An 18950-nucleotide genomic window follows, 5' to 3' on the forward strand; every position below is an offset into this window, starting at 1 on the left:
TATTATGGGCAGTGAGCAGAAGCCAATCTGTATTAATGGCTGTTGGGTTCTTGTGTGGGCGGGCTGTTGTGCTGGAAGGAATGAAATCAGTGTATCATGTTGACTGACGGGAGGATTTGGGGCCTTTCTGCGGAGGGCCGACCGTAGCTCCTCTTATCTGCTCCTCTGTGTTCCTTGCATCCTCGCCTCGCCTCCACACAGTGAGGCATCTCGCCAAGCCTTACTGTTCAGACCCATCTGGCTCTCATTTAAACACACACACACAAAGGCAGAGAATTTATCAAACCGTCTGTGCCTGTGTACACTTTTGTCAACTTATAGGAATATTTGTTTAACTTCCGCGCTTCGTTTTCTCCCAGTGTATCACACTGGTATTTTATGGGGGTCTCCAAAATTCCAGAGTTGACATGAACAGAGTATAACCTTGACGTATGCGGCAGACAGAATGTTGAAATCAACTGGAGAAATGCAGTTTGGCCTACTACACCACACTGTTTACAGTAGAGATGATCAGAACCAGATGACAGCAGACAGAACGGATCCATGATGTATGCATCTCTAAGCAATCACAGGAAGCCCACATCATTTGTTGCTTGAATTGACATTGCTGCTGCTTCTGAGAACACTGCCTTTCACTCACACAGGCCTTGTATTATCTTACTAATGCACTGGGGATACATTATTCAACACAGGAGTCAAAGCCATTATGTTTAGTGTTATAATTATGATTATCTTTCTATTACACTGATATTGCTTATTAGATTAGCAGACTATTTTGATGATAAAGCAATTTAGCTAGTTTGTTAAGATAGCACTTAATGTGTGCCAATAGAGAGAAACATCGAGATCCCTTTATGGACACATTTAATTACCAAAGACAATAAAATCTACATCAGCTTTCCACCTTTTGGTAACTTTTTGCAATTTGTCTCTTTATGCATAGCGTCCCTTCAGTCTTTTTGTCTGTTGGGACCCAATGTGCATTTTCCTTTTCTTTAGAGTTTGTGGGGTTCTAAAATATATATTTCCCATTTCCTTTGATATTTTGAGTTCATTTCCCATATGTGCTCATGCTGCCTTGTCATGTTGTGGTGGATCTGCTATGTAGGATTCTTATCAAAGATTTATTTGGTGTAAAACAACCAGTGTAATGAATTACCAATGACACAATGTCAAATCTAATGACAAATGTGCATTTTTCATTATTCTTTTCAGTCCTCTGAATGTCTAATCGTGCATGTGGCCTATTGTTTTTGTAATAAATTGATCAAAAATGATTAAAACCACGTGTCTCCATTCATTATGGATACAGTTGTGGAGTCTGAATCTCTTGGAATTGAAAAGAACAGACCATATATTTATCAGTAGACTGTCAGGGATGTTGTCAGCTCAAACCCATGCTGATATTGGTGAAAAATATCTGTATCTCCATGCAGAGAAAAGCGACGATGACGATGTGGATATCAAGCAGGAGAAAGGCACGGGAGGCCAGGGGAAGGGAGATGATGGGAAGGACCCCAGGAGGCCCAAGCGGCCACGCACCATTCTGACCACTCAGCAGAGACGCGCTTTCAAAGCCTCCTTCGAGGTGTCCTCCAAACCCTGCAGAAAGGTGAGGCCCTCTCCTGTCCTTCACATGACCTGATCTCTGCCACAGCAGCTCTATTCTCACCAGACAGACAGACAGACACATACAATACCACTGTCTGCCTACTGAACACTGAACAGAGCTGAAAACTAACACTCTATTTAACCTCTTACGCGAAGACAGCTGGCTGCAGCTTGAGCACAAACGTAGCTGAGGAACAAGTGTATAGTATGGACAGAAAATGACCTGTAAGAATGGCCTACATTGAAAAAGCTACTTGAAATGTCTGCATGGCTACATTATACACACATTGTGAACTGAAACCTGGGTTTTGTGAAACAAAATCAATCTTTTAAGCTTGCTTTGACGTGCTTTTGTAGTATACGGTCGATGCAAATCCACACTAATATTTTAGAATATCCCCCTGGACAGACTGGCATGTGGAGAATTGGATGCATGCCATGAGGCCTACAGTAGTTCTACAAATAAAATTCTCAAATTCAAAAAATCTCCAGCACCTCAGAGCTGTGCTTTGAAGTGGCAAGCAGCACTCTGGTCTGTGTTAACTGAGGTAGAGGGTAACGCAGCCCGCCTGCCCTGCGCCAAATGACATTCTGAAAGAGAGGAACTGCATTTAGCGTAGGCCCTAAAAGCATTCACTGCACCCGGTCCAGAGCTTTGAAGAGGCAGTAACCAAGCAGTCCAAAAAGACCGCCACATTAATTCAACATTTGAAATCAAAGAAAATAGAGAGGCAAGGCGCCCACTTGGAAATATGCCATAAGTTTTTCAAAAAGCACATACGATTCCAATCTGTAGTTAAGTTTGTTTTCTTGTATGATGTTGAAATGCTTTTGTGTTGACTATTAAAGGTGAGGGAGACTTTGGCTGCTGAGACAGGTCTCAGTGTTCGTGTGGTACAGGTGTGGTTTCAAAACCAGAGAGCCAAGGTGAGAGCATAACCACCCCAAAGGCAGTGTTATTTGAGATAATGATGTTATTTGTTACTAATCAAGAGAACAAAGTAACAACAGCAATGGTGCACATGGATTGGCTGGAATAGGTAAAACATTACTCTAAAACAGCTATCCAATCACCAGAGCTATCAACGATAAATTTAACTTTTTCATTGCATTCCTTTCAACTCTGTAAAGTTAAAGTGCAATGCTTGCAAATCTACCTCAGTCTTCCATTAGATGTCTACACCCACTGCCTTTTTTGATATTATCTTCAAAAGCCTTTGATAATGAAGTACAGTCAGATACGTGTTCCTGTAGTTCACTCAGGGGTGAGCAACAAGGAGCATCATTTTCAAATTAAAAAGAGCACATGTTAGTTTGGGGAGTACATTAAAACTCTGTCTCCTTTTTTCAGATGAAGAAGCTGGCAAGAAGACAGCAGCAGCAACAGGAACAACAGAATTCTCAACGGCTTGGCCAAGGTACAGTACACAGCCTTCAGTTCGGCCTGAAATAGGGCAACAACCACTGTCCCAGTATCATTTTAAATAGCTGTTTCAGTAGTTTAAAAGCAGCTGTTATTACCATGACTTTAGACAGTTATTTTGCATTTGACATGATGTTTAATTTGTGATCTGGGATTATCACATAGCAGAAATGAAAATGATGTTTCAACCAGCTAAACGTGTAGCATGACACTTCAATGAGAAGCACAGAGGCAGGATAATCACATACTGTACACCACAGCTCTAAAACATGGCATTAATTGAGGAACATGCGAACCATGGGAGTCAAACGGTCGTAATGGCTTCTGCTCATGTGTGACCCCCCTCATATTACTCCTAGTGTCCACTGGTGAGCGGAGGTGGAGGAGGCTAGCTAGCGTCTGTGGCCCCAGTCAGGCGTGGTACAAGGGAGACCGTGTCTGCTGTGTGTGTGGGTGGGGAGATTTACAACTCAAATCCTGTTAAGCATCCTTGTAAATTAGATGACCCGTTCTGTGTGAGTACTGTAGTCTGCCTGCTGTAGCCAGGTCCAACTCTCATGTCCCCGTGCAGATACTGCATCTCACGTAGCCTAGTGGTTAGAATGTAACCAAAAGGTTTCTGGATCAAATCCCTGAGCTGACAAGGTAAAAATCTGTTGTTCTGCCCCTAAACAAGGCAGTTAACCCACTGTTCGCTGGTAGGCTGTCATTGTATATAAGAATTTGTTCTTAACTGACTTGCCTAGTTAAATAAAGTTTCAATTTGAAAAATGTAAATGATGTCATACACACACGAAGTCAGAGCCACACCAACACGTGTTCACAGACAGTCTTCAAAGCAAATAAAAACTGAGGAAAATAAAGAAATATTGCAGATAATGCCATGCTAACACACTGCCAGGCAAAATACCTAAAGCAGTTGTAAAATGTTTACAAATCATATTAGATTGAGATTTTTGATTCAATTGTGGTAATGATATCATTCCAGTCATAGACAAAAGCTTAATTGGAAAGGCATAAATCCACTATGGAGGAAGCATCTCACAATATGTTAAGAAAACACAGGAATTATAACAGTGAGAAGGAAGAATCAAAACAAAGTATACAGTAGACATAAAATTCACGATTTAAGAGATGTTGCACTAGAGAAATTACAGTTTTACAAGTTAAAGGAGCTCTATATTTCTTTTCTGTGGAAATCCCAAGGCTTACATTGACATTGAATTACTGAACAGACCTACATTGCCTTGGTACTGAAAAGCCATGAAGATTATTGAATCATTTTCGGTTACAGTATAAACTTAATGTAATAATGCTTTCATTTTATGGACCAGTTTGTAAAACTGACCTCGTGGTGTGTTAAGTTATGGACCTTTTGTCAAACTCTCTAAGAAAAGGAATATTGTCATGGCCTGAAATGCCCAAAAGTGCATACTGTGGATAGGATGGTATGGGAGGAGATAGGATATACAGTGCCTTTCAGCAGGACAATAACCTAAAACACAAGGCCAATACTGGATTCGATACTGGATTTGCTTACCAAGAAGACAGTGAATGTTCCTGAGTTTTGACTTAAAACTACTTGAATATCTATGGCAAGATCTGAAAATGGTTGTCTAGCAATGATCAAACATGTTTTCACTTTGTCATTATGGGGTATTGTGTGTAGATTGGTGATTTTTTAAATTTTTTATCCATTTTGAATTCAGGATGTAATAACAAAATGTTGAATAAGTCAAGGGGTATGAATACTTTCTGAAGGCAGTGTATGTATTTAAGATAACAAAATCCACTCTGTGCAGTTAACTTAAACAAGAAAAAATCTCAAGAACATATAAAACTTCTCAAACTAAAAATAAATGAATGACAGACATTTTTTCACAAGGGCTCACCAATGTAAAGGAAAGTGCAGGGTGGTGAGCTCCAGTCTTAAACCAACAAGGGCTGTGTGTGTGTCCCACTCACCACTGAGTGAGTCAAGAGCAGCCTTCTATCAGGAAATGCTGGGAGAATCTCCATTGGCCACAGTAGAGCAGGGAGGGTTTCCATGGAGACAGTGCTTTTGGTCTAGTTTCTGTATTAGATTTAGAGTCGATGGCTTTCCTTCCAGCTGAGAAATGCTTATCAGGTAAATGCCTCTTCCACAACAGTCTTAATGTAAAGTCTTTCTCCGTGTGGTTGGCTGTGTTACAGAGGTGATGTCCAATCGGATGGAGGGCATGATGAACTCCTTCACGCCACTGGCCCCGCCCCAGCAGCAGCTGGTTGCCATGGATCAGAACGGCTACAGTACGGACCCCTTCCAGCAGGGCCTCACCCCCCCACAGATGCCCGGAGACCACATGAACCCATATGGTGAGCATCAGTCCCCCTGCCCCTCTTCTCAACCCCACACACTCCCCAGTGTGGGACATGTGTTTAGGCCGCTCGCACAAAGTACAAGCCCCCCACCCCCCCCCCCACCCCCACCTCCCCATACACACACACACACATGAGATGACACAAACAGGCCATTGGTTGATTTTGAAGTTAATTTTTAAATCAATCCAACATGTTTTCTACTACCCTCCTACTCCCACCCCACAATCACTCACTATATTCTCTCTATGCTCTGGTATGCTATCTAAAAGTTTGCATTGCAGACTATGTGAAGAGCTTTTAGATAATCCAAAGAGCTTGCGGTAAATTATAATCTAAACAATGGTGACCATGATGAATATAGTAATGTGCCACGATGCAAAATAACAATTTTATGTGATTAATATGTGACAGTCAGAGGGAATCAATCTGGAATCTGTTGTTTTATTCTTCCCTTTACTTACACAGGGTGAAACTGGTAGAAGACAATTCTGAGCAGTGTCTCCAACCCCATAAAGATAGCTTCTTGAACGTGATATCATTTTTTTAAGCCACCATTTTGTTTCTTGCAATTGCAACACCCAAAGTCCCAGTCTCATCACACTCCCTCTATTTTTATGGGATAAATAGAGGGAAGGATGATATTGCCAACACATTAAACGATATGCCTCTTCATCACTCTGTCCCCGTCTTGTGTAACAGTGTCATTAAAATCTGGAGTGCAATAAAGTTAACAATTCCCGCAAGGAAAATAATAGGACAAGAAATTATGAGATGCATATTAAGTTCTTTGTTGACATGTTCCTCTCAGATCTATAGTAACTGTCCCAGAGAGGCAGGACAATGACTTCAGAGAGTTATTGTCAAAACAGTTATCAGAATTACACTAGCAAGTAATAACAATAATTCAAAGTGGGATTCAAGACTAACAATTATTCATTTGCAAGACATTCATAAATACAGTACATCCTCTGTATTATCAGTGCAATTGGAAGTTGCAGTTTGCTTTTATTCAATGTGTGGGTTTAATATTTATTTTTTATGTACATGATTATATTCTTGCAACTCATTTTTGTCTTTTTCTTCTTTACAGGTAATGACTCAATTTTCCATGATATAGACAGTGACACATCTTTAACCAGCCTCAGTGACTGCTTCATGGCATCTTCGGAAGTGAATATGCAAGCACGTGTGGGACCCATTGACCGACTCTATTCCATGCAGAACTCTTACTTTGCATCATGAAAGAACCACATACAGAAATGATGTTATGTAATATAGCAGATCATCCACAAAATCTGCTTCTCAACTTCCTCAACTGCCTCACATCAAGGAGTTTCCACACTGCTATGGACAAGACATAAGCAACAACCTCTTCCAGTGACTCCTGGATCATTTGCAGACAATGGACTCAAAGAGAGAGAAACTACTTTCTCAGCCGTGAAGATTCCCTGGGATAATTCTATTTTCTCCTCCTTTCTAGAGATTATTGGTAGCATATTTGTATAGTACTGTCACAGAAGTAGCACACCTTTCTTTGTCCACCTAAAGAAATTTCATGGAGCCACTGATTTAAAAAACTCTTACCAAATACTACAAGCTTACCAGTTCTCATAATGCATGACTCCATAGTTAATCGTATGACCATAAAAGTGAAAAACCCTTAAAAAAAATCATGTGAATTGTTGAGATGTCAGAATGTGGTTTTGAACTCCATGTCCTCTTTATAATGTGTTCAGCTTGATCACATTGATAGTTTTAGCCCTAAAGAGAAGATATGGTGTTCATAGTAAATAGACAGTGTGTTCACAAGAGAGGATGTGAGTATGTATGTGTCGACATATACACCTTTCGAAAATAAATATGGAGTGTAGTGTCTGTTTAGTGTAAATACTTTCCCAAACAGATTGGTTGTGCATGTTAAAATGGAAAACATTCTATTTATTTAACTATAACATGCTCTTGAAGGTACTTCTGAATCTGAAAAGCTTTATTTAAAAGGATAATATTTTGTTATGTAACTAATGAGTACCAGTGGAGGCTGCTGAGGGGAGGAAGGGTCATAATAATGGCTGGAATGGAGTCAATGGAATGGTATCAAAAACATATGGTGTCCATGGGTTTGATACCATTCCATTCACTCCATTCCAGCCATTCAAATCCATTCCAGACATTATTATGAGCCGTCCTCCCCTCAGCAGCCTCCACTGGTGGGTCCATGATTATTAAAATGAATTTGTATGCCATTTAATTATGAACCAACCATAACCCTTTTTTTTCAGCCAAGCTGTAAATGAGCAAAATTGTGCTATTTATTTCGTACAGACTTGAGACCATGTCAAATGTACATTTTGAATGTTAAGAAATTGCTAAATTACCAAAGTCAATTGGTTCATTGAATAAACAATATTTCCTTCTCCTGATAATAGCTTAATTCATGCTACACTAAAGCACTGTTGTACTCAAAGACTGAACCTCATAATAGCAAATTCAACATTGTATTGTGTATTTTCATTGTATAGTAATAGTTAAAGCGACTGAACTCAAGGTTTATTTTTTATTTTTATTAAACTGTGTGAATGGATGAAATTTGCAATTGCAACCATGTTCATTTATGATTTTATTGAGAGAGGGAGAGAGAAAGAGAGAGAGTTGGGGGGGAGAGAGAGAGAGCATTTTATTGTTTATTATCTATTTCACTTGCTTTGACAATGTAAACATATGTTTCCCATGCCAATAAAGCCCTTAAATTGAATTGAGAGAAGAGGGAGGGAGAGAGAGGGGGGGGGGGGGGGGGGGGGGATGGGTAATTTGGGTGACCGAAAAAGAGCAGGATACTGTAGCATGGCTTGAGTAGGCTCCAGCCACACCCCCAGCAGCTGCTTGAATGTAGGCTAGATACCACCTGGGTGATCCTTCATCTCCCTGACAGCCTCTCAATGCGGTCAGGCAAGCTGACACTTCCTCCAGAGCCTTGTCTTGCCTCCTGCTTACTGCCTACAGTCTCTTCTAATCTGAGCTCTATCTTATCATACTAAATTAGGTGATACTTCTGTCAATCCAATTTTATAGTCCTCCTCGTCCTCCCATTCTATGTCCTTTTGTGACTGCAGGTTGACATTCTGCAAACAGTGAATCACATGTGTATGTATATTTGTTTAGCTTTCAGCTGCTGTGGTCAGGATGTTCACTTCGATTTAAAAAAAATCCTAATTGGGTAGTCGCTGCCCTCTCTTTTTTTTGCTGTGTGTTTGCTTCTGTGCTTCATGCACAGCGTACATGAGCGTGTGTGTCACGTTGGTATGAATGATTCGGGAGACAGGCGCAGGAAATGCGTAATAGTTTTTTTTATTAAGCCTAAATTATGGCGTGCCGTGTAAAGGCACGGGGACGAAGAACAAACAAACACTATACAAAAACACAGGGTTGAAACCCAAACAAAAGAGCGAGGAGTACCTCAAATAAATAACACGCGCGCACAATGATTAACCCACGGGACCAGACCCGTAATCATCTGCGCAATCCACAGGGCACGAAAGCCCAAAACTCACAGCACAGGTACTCGCACGCACCAACGGACATAGTAACATTAATCGACAGCCCAATGGAAACCAAAGGGCACATATATACAAATACTAATCAGTGGGAATAGGGGACAGGTGTGCGTGATGAAAGTTCCGGAGGGATCCGTGACAGTGAGTGAGTGAGTGAATGAGGTATTAAATAAATGTCCACCTGAAGACAACTCCACAGCAGCTAAAACAATGCGTGCGAGATCTACTGCTGTGATGGTGACGACCGAGGCTTGGAGGGCTTGTGGGGTGAGTGAGCTGCTGAATGCCTGCTCTCTCTGGTACAGTAGTATATCTCTTCCTTATCAACCTAGAGATCTGACATCACAGGTGTTGGAAGGTAGAGGGTCGTTCGTCTTCCCCTGTCTCTCTGTTATTATCCCGCCACTCCTTAAAGGAGCATCGCTTACATTACCACTTCAGCCCAAACACCTCAGTGTCTACAGATACAAATGACAGGGAAATGGGTACCACCCATATCACCTTGTTAATCTATGTGAGTTATGGCCTCTGGCTGAATTGCTGTCATTTCTCCACTAATGACAGTCTTACCATAGCCAAATGCAGTTGCCATTTCTACTGTACATTATTAGCTAATATCCTTTTAATATATGTGTGGTATTATTAGTATGTTAGGAATGATTTATTATAGACGAACTAAGACTCTGTACAGCTGTGAGGAGATACAGTATGTCCAGGGAACATGCATCGTTATGACTCTTCTCAGGAAGCAGGTTGAAGTGATGGGCTGAGTCGTGCATACTGATTACAGAGTGAAAGCCACAGCAAACTGGGGTGACAAAGGAGCCTTGTTTACAGTAAACACACAGGGAGCTGGCTCACCCACAGACTGTTTGCATTTCAAAAAGACTGTTGGTCAGGACCTCACCTAGTAGACATCAGGCCAGATGAACCCACAGTGTAGGGCTCTGACGACAACTGTAAGCTCAGTTACCAGCAAACACAAGCATGTAGTGTGATATACTGTACTGTATAGTACTTTACTGTGCAGAGTTGACATCATGTTTATTCATGTTGTATTCCATTATTTGAAGATATTATATCGTATTAGTGAATATCACAATATTTTAAACCTTTTCACTCTTAGGCACTTCTGGATCTCAATAATGTACTGGTTGTTTAAGCTTTTCCCAACCATAATTCCTTATTCCATCCATATGCCTTCATATCCTGTCATTTCAAACCACGAACTGCTTATTGTCATTAATAATGTACCACTCATCATCAACACAAACCTGAGATTCTAGATTCTCAAATTAGAGCGGAACTAATCAAGCCAAAACAGTGCAGGCAGTAGCTGAATGCCAGCCTGTATCACTGCCTGCGCTGAGATTCAGCTAGCCCAGAGAAGTCCCTGTTAGGGACTAGTGGGGTGGCCTGGGCAAGAAAACACCAGTCCTGAAACATGAGCTGACCTCTACCACTCACACACACCCTCACACACACCCTCACACACACTCTCATACACACATTTCCACTCTGTTAACCATTGGCCTCCGTAGAGTTTTCACACATTTTCACCACTGCCGCTCTGGCACCACATAGGAAATTAGTCCAGCGACAATATTTTCATTAGATTACCAAAATCCCCCATTTTCCACCTGAGAGACAGTTGTAGGCCTGTTTTTTTCTTCTAGATGTTTTCTTTACATTCCGCCCCAAGAAAAAACATATGTATGGTCCTGTTTGTTTATCCAAAGTATTAAATGAATAGCTACATACATTCTTAGCAGCAGGCCTCTTAAGAACACAGCATGGCTGGAGACAATTGATAGTACTACAGTATGTGTCAGTCAGTGACCTTACAACCATCCTCTCTCCATCACTCAAATCAGAAGAGGCCCTTCATTAATTAATCTACTGTAACAGATGACTGGGTTTGCTCTGAATATCCCACAATACATTGTTTTTATCTGACTATTGTTTTCATATCCACAGCATATTTTAACACAATGAGGTCCTTTAAGGCGTATTTTATCACCATTATTTCCCAACCTTACAATTAGAAGCGACCGAGACCACATTTCCCTCAGCCCAACTAATTACATGCTGGGCCAAAGACAATCAGGCCTCTGTGGGCTCACCACTGTCTGGATCTCCCTGCTCTCAGCACAATCATCTGAGTTCAGCCCTAGTCCGACTGGGGACCAGAGGAGCTTCTCTCCGTTTTTGTTGAGCACTTTTCATCGCTTGTGGTTAACTGTTAGGGAGAATGGTGGTAACCGATGTCTGACTCTGACACTTTCTTCAAGCCAGTCATTTTCTTGAAGAAAGAGTCTTGAAGGGCCCTGTACGTGATGAGCACACGACTGAGGCTGACTGACTGTGCTGTGACTGTAACCAAATAGAGAGGTCATAGCCTGCTATCCAGCCAGGTACTGCCCCCCAGAGAAGCTTTGAGTTCAGGCTCTCAATCAAAAATACCACACTCTTCCACAGATACTGTATGAAACCATTTGCGTCGTGAGAGGCTGGTCAACTCTGTGTCCTTTTGCTGAGAAAGAAATGGAATGTGATTTGCCTCTCTGTGCCTAGAGGTGTAGATATAGCCTTGGATAGCCCCAGTAATTCTCCCACGCTATTGGACACCATCTGTTTTGCTTTTTTATTTTTCAGCATTATTAGTCCTTATTTGTACACGGCCGAGGAATGCAGTCTGACTGTTTGAAGTCTGAGGAGGATGGTGAGGCCAGGGGCAATGGATGTAGTAGAGATAACCTCCAGGGCTAACACAAGCCAGCACCCCTAACCTCCTGGAGATCCACCTTTAATGCTGCCCTACAATCCCCAAACACATTTTTGCCACAGACATTTTTGGACTCCCTCGTGGGAATTGTATGTCTTGCAAACTAGAACAATATATTGACCGGGGACCTCAATTTATAGAATAAGAATGACTAGAGGAAGAGTTTTCCATTTGCTGCGTCTAATTAAAATGGACATACAGACAGACAGTATTATGCTCCTATTATGAAACCTAAGAAAGGCTATTCAATGTGGATAAAGATAAGTTCATTGGAAAACCTAATATCTTGCTTGTGGTCTTAACTTTAATTAGAGATTTGTTAGAACACTATGCAGTGGCAAAGTCATTGCTTGCATGCAGGGTAAATAAGTTGATTTATCTTTCACTATAGTGTTTCATAACCATGAAATGCAATGTAAACTGATACCTGTGTGCTTACCATTATTACATGACCTGACTTACCTTTTTGCAAATACACAGGACACTGACATTTACTGAGCTAACTTCTAACAAATTAAAGTTCACCTCTGCTGTTGTATTGGATGGACATACGTCAAAAAGGAACACAGAATTAAACCTGTCACGGCGTTTTCTCTCTAGATAAGCTGTCTGTTAACCACAAGACTTGGAAGGGAGTGTGTGTCTGCAGTTTCATATTACTCAGGCAGTTTACCATCCGTCAAATAAAGAGCTCTATTTAAGTATTTTATTCCGTCTCATTTTCTTACAAAAAAAATGGCTTCATGTAACGGAGAGACATAATCAGTTTCATTTGATAGCCTGTTAAAGCCCGATGCTTTCTGCACTCTGTGATCCTATCACACTTGTATAGCTGAAACTGAATAGGAGACAACTTGTCCAGGCACACTCAGGGCAGGGAAGAGTCAGATGACTGGCTCGCAGCAGACTGGGTCCCTCCAGACAGCACATCTAGTCCTCTGGGAAGTAGAAGAGACCTTTCAGTTACCCTGGGATGTAGTACAGGACAAGGTGTTTAGGCTCTCTGCTATATTTCACCCCACGATGTTTTGACAGAAATAGCCATTGGCTAATAAATCACAGGTACTGTAGGCATAGAACTTGCCGTAGACAGTAAATCCTAAAGTCAACAGCCAATAACTGGTCAACTAAACTGGCAGGAATTCTGCATTTGGCGTACATCCTGTCATGTACTTTCTATTTATTACATACGCTTAATACCTCCAATAAGAGACCCTTTTTCTCTGCTTCCTGTAGGCCATTGCTGACTTGTAAGACATACATTTGCTCACAAAATACGAGTTTGCCTCTGTTCTTTATGAGGGAAGTTATAAAAACCAAGCCTGTTCTTAAGGTCTATATTTGTTTACATAAATTAGCTTAAGTTTTTGTTCATGCCCAAAGGTCTTTGAAAAATAGTAAATCTGCAGAGTGCAAAACTTACTGAAGTGACACTGACCATTTTTCTCCTAATCTTTATCATTCAAATCAGCTGATGCCTCGAGTTTGCAGCATCTTTTGCACATATGTTATGAAATAATTTCCTCTGATAGAATTGCAATAAACTTCTAAACAATGAAATAATCAACTTTTATCTTACTTTATATATTGACGAGTTTCAAAAGAATGTCCTTAGGTCAGTATAAATAATTCAATTTCCTAACAAGGGCAGGAGGGATACTTCTCTCACAGAGAGCGAAGAGGGTCTTCCTTTCCAAGCTTTACCACGTCAGTGGCAGTGTGAGCCATACTGTATGACATTCTGAGGGGAGTAGCTACAGTAGTAAGGACCTTTGGGCCATGTTTAAGTGAAATGGTCCAAGGGATTAACTACACCCAGACAAGTCATGCAATGAATCCACAAAAATCTAATTGGCCGACCTCAATTATTTAAGCCCTCGTTAAACCCCACGCTGGAATCCTGCTTAACTCCAGTTGCAGTGACAAAGCTATTCTTTAACAGTGCAAACCTAACGACCTTTGGGCTGGATTCTGGATCTTGTCACGTCACCCTGTGTGATCTATGTATGACCTAATTGACCTATCTGATAACGGGTGTTTTCTCAGAGAGGATAGAGGTCCCTACCACTGTCACTTGCATGCCCTTCCCTCTGACCTTCTCTGAGATATTATGAAGGCTCCAGAGTTTTTGTCAGAACAGCAATGCTATTACTTTAATGTGAATGTGAATGTGTTTTCCATACATGTCTCATTAGATGGATGGATATATAGTGTAAGCACAAGCATGATTCCTTGTGCCTCCTCAGAGAGTCTTCTCTCTATGGCTGTGTCCTCCCAGACCGTATTGACTGTATCAGAGGCCTGACTGAACCCCAGTACCTTCTTCTCTCAGCTGACCAACTGGAGCACCACACCAGAAGACCGTTACTCTCAGATGGGCAGCTTTGACTGGCTTTGACAGCTTTATTATAAGGCTTTAAACATCCCAAATAAACCTCAGATGAACAGCCCCGCCAAACTTTTCTTCAAAAGGTTAGGACATTCACTATATGGATTTTTATGGGCTTTCTTAAATGTCATGGTTTAATAATTAACTGTGGGGTCATTTTGGAGAGAAATTACACTTTTACAATGTCTCTGAGTCTGGTGAAGTTAAGTGTTGCTATTGTTTGTCTTCTCCCTATATTGAAGATATATTTTTAAGGATTAACTGTTGGGTGTAATAACATATTCATCTCAATAGATCCATGATAATATTTAGACATAGAACACCACAACATGTACAGTATGGAAAATCATTTGACGTTTCTTTGATCTCCATGTTATATAAACCTCAATCTCATTGATTGTTTACCTGTCAGTGTTGGGATGAGGATGCATTATCATTTTTTATAGTATATGTTTCTAGCCGGAGCAATAATCTCTGGCTCCAGATTACATCCTAGCACAGATATCAAAGGACGTGACCTCCCAGAATGACCTTTATGTGTCGATATTGATTACCTTACAGTCAACAACCTAAGTGGACCTACCAGAGCAGAACATAGAGTTGTGGTGTTTTTCTGAAGAGGCTGTAGATGCATTGGTGACCTGCACTGCACTGCCCCAGCCTCAGACTCAGCCCCAGCCTCTGGATCCACCAGTACCGCCCGGCCCGGTCTTGTGTAAACAGGTTTTATGTATACATTCTCTCTGTGTGTTTACTCATCCGGCTGTGGCCGTGCATGCATTTGTGTGTGTGAGGCTTGAGTTTCACAGACCCTCCCTCTAGTCCTACTCCTCCTCGCTTGGTGCGGTCAGACCGTCACATCAGTGAGGCAGAGCAGGCAATGGAAAGTCAAGGTCGTGATGGATCGGTTCACCCCGGGCATTTACTGGTTCTCTCCCAAGGTGGTGTGGAGGTACATGGGTTCACATGGCTCTGTTCCCCACCTCCCTGCATGTCATCAGACTCCCTGTACCCTCCTGATGGAAAGCTCTCTGTTGACTTCCTCTGCTGAAAGGGAGGCCTGACAAGCTATATGGCGTTGAGCACTAAGCCATGAATTAGGATAAGTCACACACGGTTTTATGTCTTTATGTTATAGCTTTTCACTAAATGAAAATGTTCTCAGAGAAGGGGTTTAAGAAAGATTTATTTAAAATGAACATTACTCATGCTTTGTAAAGCTCTCGTGTCATAGTTTTATGATGTCTGCATATTACTCCGAAACATCCATTCTGTATTAGCTCCTCAAAACAACATTTGAAATACTTCTTGAGCAGATCCAATCCTCTTGTTGAGATGCACATCGGTGGTGTCAATCACTGTGTAACTGGATCACCTGATTTGCCTCTGAGAGGAGGAAAACAATGTGATGCCTTCTGGGAGGGAGCAGGAGGCTCAGGTGAAGGCAGCAGGAGGCTCAGGTGAAGGCAGCAAGCCCTGACAGAGAGAGGGCTGTGTTCCCAGCCAGTCTGGAATGAGTTACCATCGCTCAGGGAGGAAAGGCTACCCACAAACCCCTTGCCTTTGGCTGTACATTTGAAGGTGCATGTAATTTCTTGTCAAGTTGCCCTGGAAACATTGGGTTGCCTCTTCACTGTCTTAAAGTTTGTGTTCAAACTGTCTGGAAGAAGATTCAAAAGATAAGCTGTCTCAGTGTCAGGTGAGGAATGTACATGCTTTAATCATTCAAGTCCACATAAACTGTTTGTAAGAGTAAAGTGTAAATGTCCCTGCCCAACTAGTCCTGTCACAGGTCTTTTAGATAGCTACAGGTCTGACATACGCTTACAGAATGATGTGTATCCCAAATCTTTCATCCCTTACAGAGAAAAATAAATAATAACATAGTTTGTTAGTGCGCTTCTTGTTCTCCTGACAATGAAGAGAACACCATCTAATCTTGCATTATCCCCGCAGTAGGTTGTATGCCAAACATAACTAGACTCACACTGCAGGGATGATGGCAAACATGGCATATTTGTGTCACCACAGCAATTGGAACAGAGCAACATTAATAGACCATGCGGGTGTTAATACAATTAAGAGAGAAATATGCAAAGTATGTGACTGTACGACTGCCCTGCAGTATCTACATAGACAGGTGTCAGCCATCTTTAGTGTTTACGACCATGCTCCCCCAGCAAATTATGTCATTGTGTCCTAATTGAATTAATGAATGATGTCTGGGAGCTTGGATTTCAGCACGAGTTCAGCCTTGAACAATTTAAAGCTGTTAATGATCACAGCAGGAGGAGCCCTGCTCTAAAACAATAAACTCATCAGCATTGGACATATAGAAACAACACATTACTGGTGCTTTAGGACCCAGTAGGCTACAAGTGCTGAGCGATGTCTTAATGGCTTTTGGTTTCTCTTTTTCTTCCATGTTGACTGGACGATGAGGAAACGCTGATCTAGTATACTCATTATGACCATATCCAATAACCAATAACTTAAGTCTTTAGCAGCTTGCATTACTTCACAGTTGTACACTTTGCTGATTCATTTGACATATTGGGGAAAGAAAGGTCCTACCGGCATACATTTTGTACTTGTCTAAACATATTTCTTATGGCTCTACCCACATGAAAAATACTACCGTTTACTATAGTATTTACTGTAGTGGTTTTGCGGACTGTAGTATTCTGTAGAACTTACTATAGAATTCTGTAGTAAACGGTAGTATACTGTAGAATACTATACTATACATTGTAGTATCCCTCGATCATATGTAGTACTTACTTTAGAATGTTGTTGTATACTGTAGAATACTACAGTAAATACGACAGAATACTACAGTCCGCAAAAACACTACAGTAAATATTATAGTAATGTCTGAAAAAACACTACAGTCAGCAAAAACACTACAGTTTTTTAACTATAGTGATACCACAGTATTTAATTTGCATAAACCCTGCCCATTCCCCTCCCCATATCCCAATTTGTGCCACCCATAAGTGAGAAACCTACATGCCAAGTTTAGAAGATGTGTTGTGTTCGCTACAGGTTATAGAAAGGAGCAGAAGCGCTGAACTATCTATTCAGACCCCAGTCCTACTTACCCACAGTAAAGGTTATGAAAAGTTTGCTGTTTTAGTATTTGTCCAGTAGGTTTCCTCAAAGAGAAAGAACCCACTTCTAAAGATAAAAACACTATAGTAAATACTACAGTAAGGTTTGCAAAAATACTACAGTAAACACTACACTATACTACAATAATGTCCTCAAAAACACTACAATAAATACTATAGTATATACAAAAAACTATAGTAATACTACAGTATTTACACACAGTAAACTGTAAATACTATAGTATTCTACAGAAATATCTACAAAAGCACTATAGTAAATACTACAATATATTACAGTCCACAAAAACACCACCGTTTTTAAATTATAGTAATACTACAGTATTCATAAAATAGTAAACTATAGTATTTTTTTAAGTGGTTAAGGCAACCACAACAAAAAGCAAGTTGGCTAAAGACAAATATAAAGAATAAAGCAGACGTGATCATCAGAAGGTTCTAGAACTTCATAGATTTATAGTAGTTAGAACCATGCAGTGAGCTGTCAGACAAGCAGTGTCTCAGTGATGTGACTTTACTGCCTCTGCCCAAGGACCTGTAACCCATTTGACAATTATTGCAACCCCATTAGCACTGCTACCTCTGTCTGGACATGTGAAATGAGACTAAAAGTGTCGCTGTGATGAAAGAGATTCTCTTTAAGGGGCCTTCTAACAAGGTGTTTCAGCAGGGGGGGTGATTAAAAAACGAGGGGGGGGGGCAGCATTTTTGTAGGTGTGTGTGTGTCTTCTTATCTATGGTATGGGTACATGTACATGCATAACATCCAGTGATCTGCTGGGGAAGCTGGGTTTTGTTAGCAGTATGGTTGAGGTCCTCTATCATAATCACAGAACATAGAGAGGAGCTCTTCACTTGATATCCATGCAGTGATCCCATGGAGGATTTGACATGAATTGTGATGTTAGCTGGACCACACTGCTGAATCAGCCAGCCCCAGTAACGGCATGGCAGGTGCATGCCCTCTTGGACCATGGTGGACAAAGGATTCAGGAAACACTGTTCTAGTTGTAGAAGAAGCACTTCATCTTCATCGAGTGGTGGTCATAATAGTTACATTGCCTGACTCAGTCAAGTTGATGACAATAAAATACCGCATTATCATTATGAGTTAAATTGCACAGATTGTGTCACATTTTTAAGTAGGCTTGTTTGAAAGATTTAAATAGCATTGTAAGAAAGAGTTATTTTGGGATTGTGAATGCCACTACTATGTTTTAAAGTTTAAACAGTAAAGTATACTGTACATCCACAGAAATTTGGATTGGGTTTAGACTTTTTTTTCAAGTTGACTTTAATCAAGAGAATGCATTAATAGCCAGCTTTTCATCTAATAAAAACAAGTCGTCTAGACAACTTCATTGTTGCCACTGTTTCTGTCATGCTAAATGTTGGACTTTCACATCTGTCTTTATTTTCATTTGGTTTTCACTGTCTATCACCGTGTGGTTTCCACATTTGCTGGGTGTTTCTCAAAATCCCCACACGAATCTTTCCAAGACTCTATAATACATTTATTATCATATTTTCTCCATGGTTAACCATATATACTTTATTCATTCCTTCAGATATTTTTCAATAAACAGTCAAAGAAATAAACATGTATCAATTTCTTATGGTCAGTATTTTTGTTGAAAACCATGAAATGCTCTCAAAAGCTAAGGCTTGGCAATACGCACATAGAGTAATACAACTCTTCCAC

General features: G+C 40.8%; 1 protein-coding gene and 1 non-coding gene across 3 annotated transcripts in view; both read left to right on the top strand.

The window, feature by feature from the left end:
* The window catches only part of lmx1bb (LIM homeobox transcription factor 1, beta b), a 69814-nt gene extending 61996 nt beyond the window's left edge, over window positions 1-7818 (top strand). For both annotated transcript variants that reach the window (XM_014171862.3, XM_014171863.3), the window contains 5 exons: window positions 1437-1612; window positions 2461-2538; window positions 2963-3029; window positions 5228-5389; window positions 6486-7818. In XM_014171862.3, the coding sequence (XP_014027337.1) occupies window positions 1437-1612; window positions 2461-2538; window positions 2963-3029; window positions 5228-5389; window positions 6486-6637 (635 nt within the window). In that variant the 3' untranslated portion in view covers window positions 6638-7818. The remainder of the gene's footprint in view (window positions 1-1436; window positions 1613-2460; window positions 2539-2962; window positions 3030-5227; window positions 5390-6485) is intronic.
* A 9420-nt stretch (window positions 7819-17238) lies between these two features.
* LOC123730461 (U7 small nuclear RNA) lies at window positions 17239-17295 on the top strand. Its single transcript, XR_006761905.1, has one exon. It is a non-coding gene; the product is annotated as a U7 small nuclear RNA (small nuclear RNA).
* Window positions 17296-18950: the final 1655 nt, after the last annotated feature.

The sequence above is a fragment of the Salmo salar genome, chromosome 24 (genome assembly GCF_965601325.2).
Source record: "Salmo salar chromosome 24, fSalSal1, whole genome shotgun sequence".
Classification (NCBI taxonomy): domain Eukaryota; kingdom Metazoa; phylum Chordata; class Actinopteri; order Salmoniformes; family Salmonidae; genus Salmo; species Salmo salar.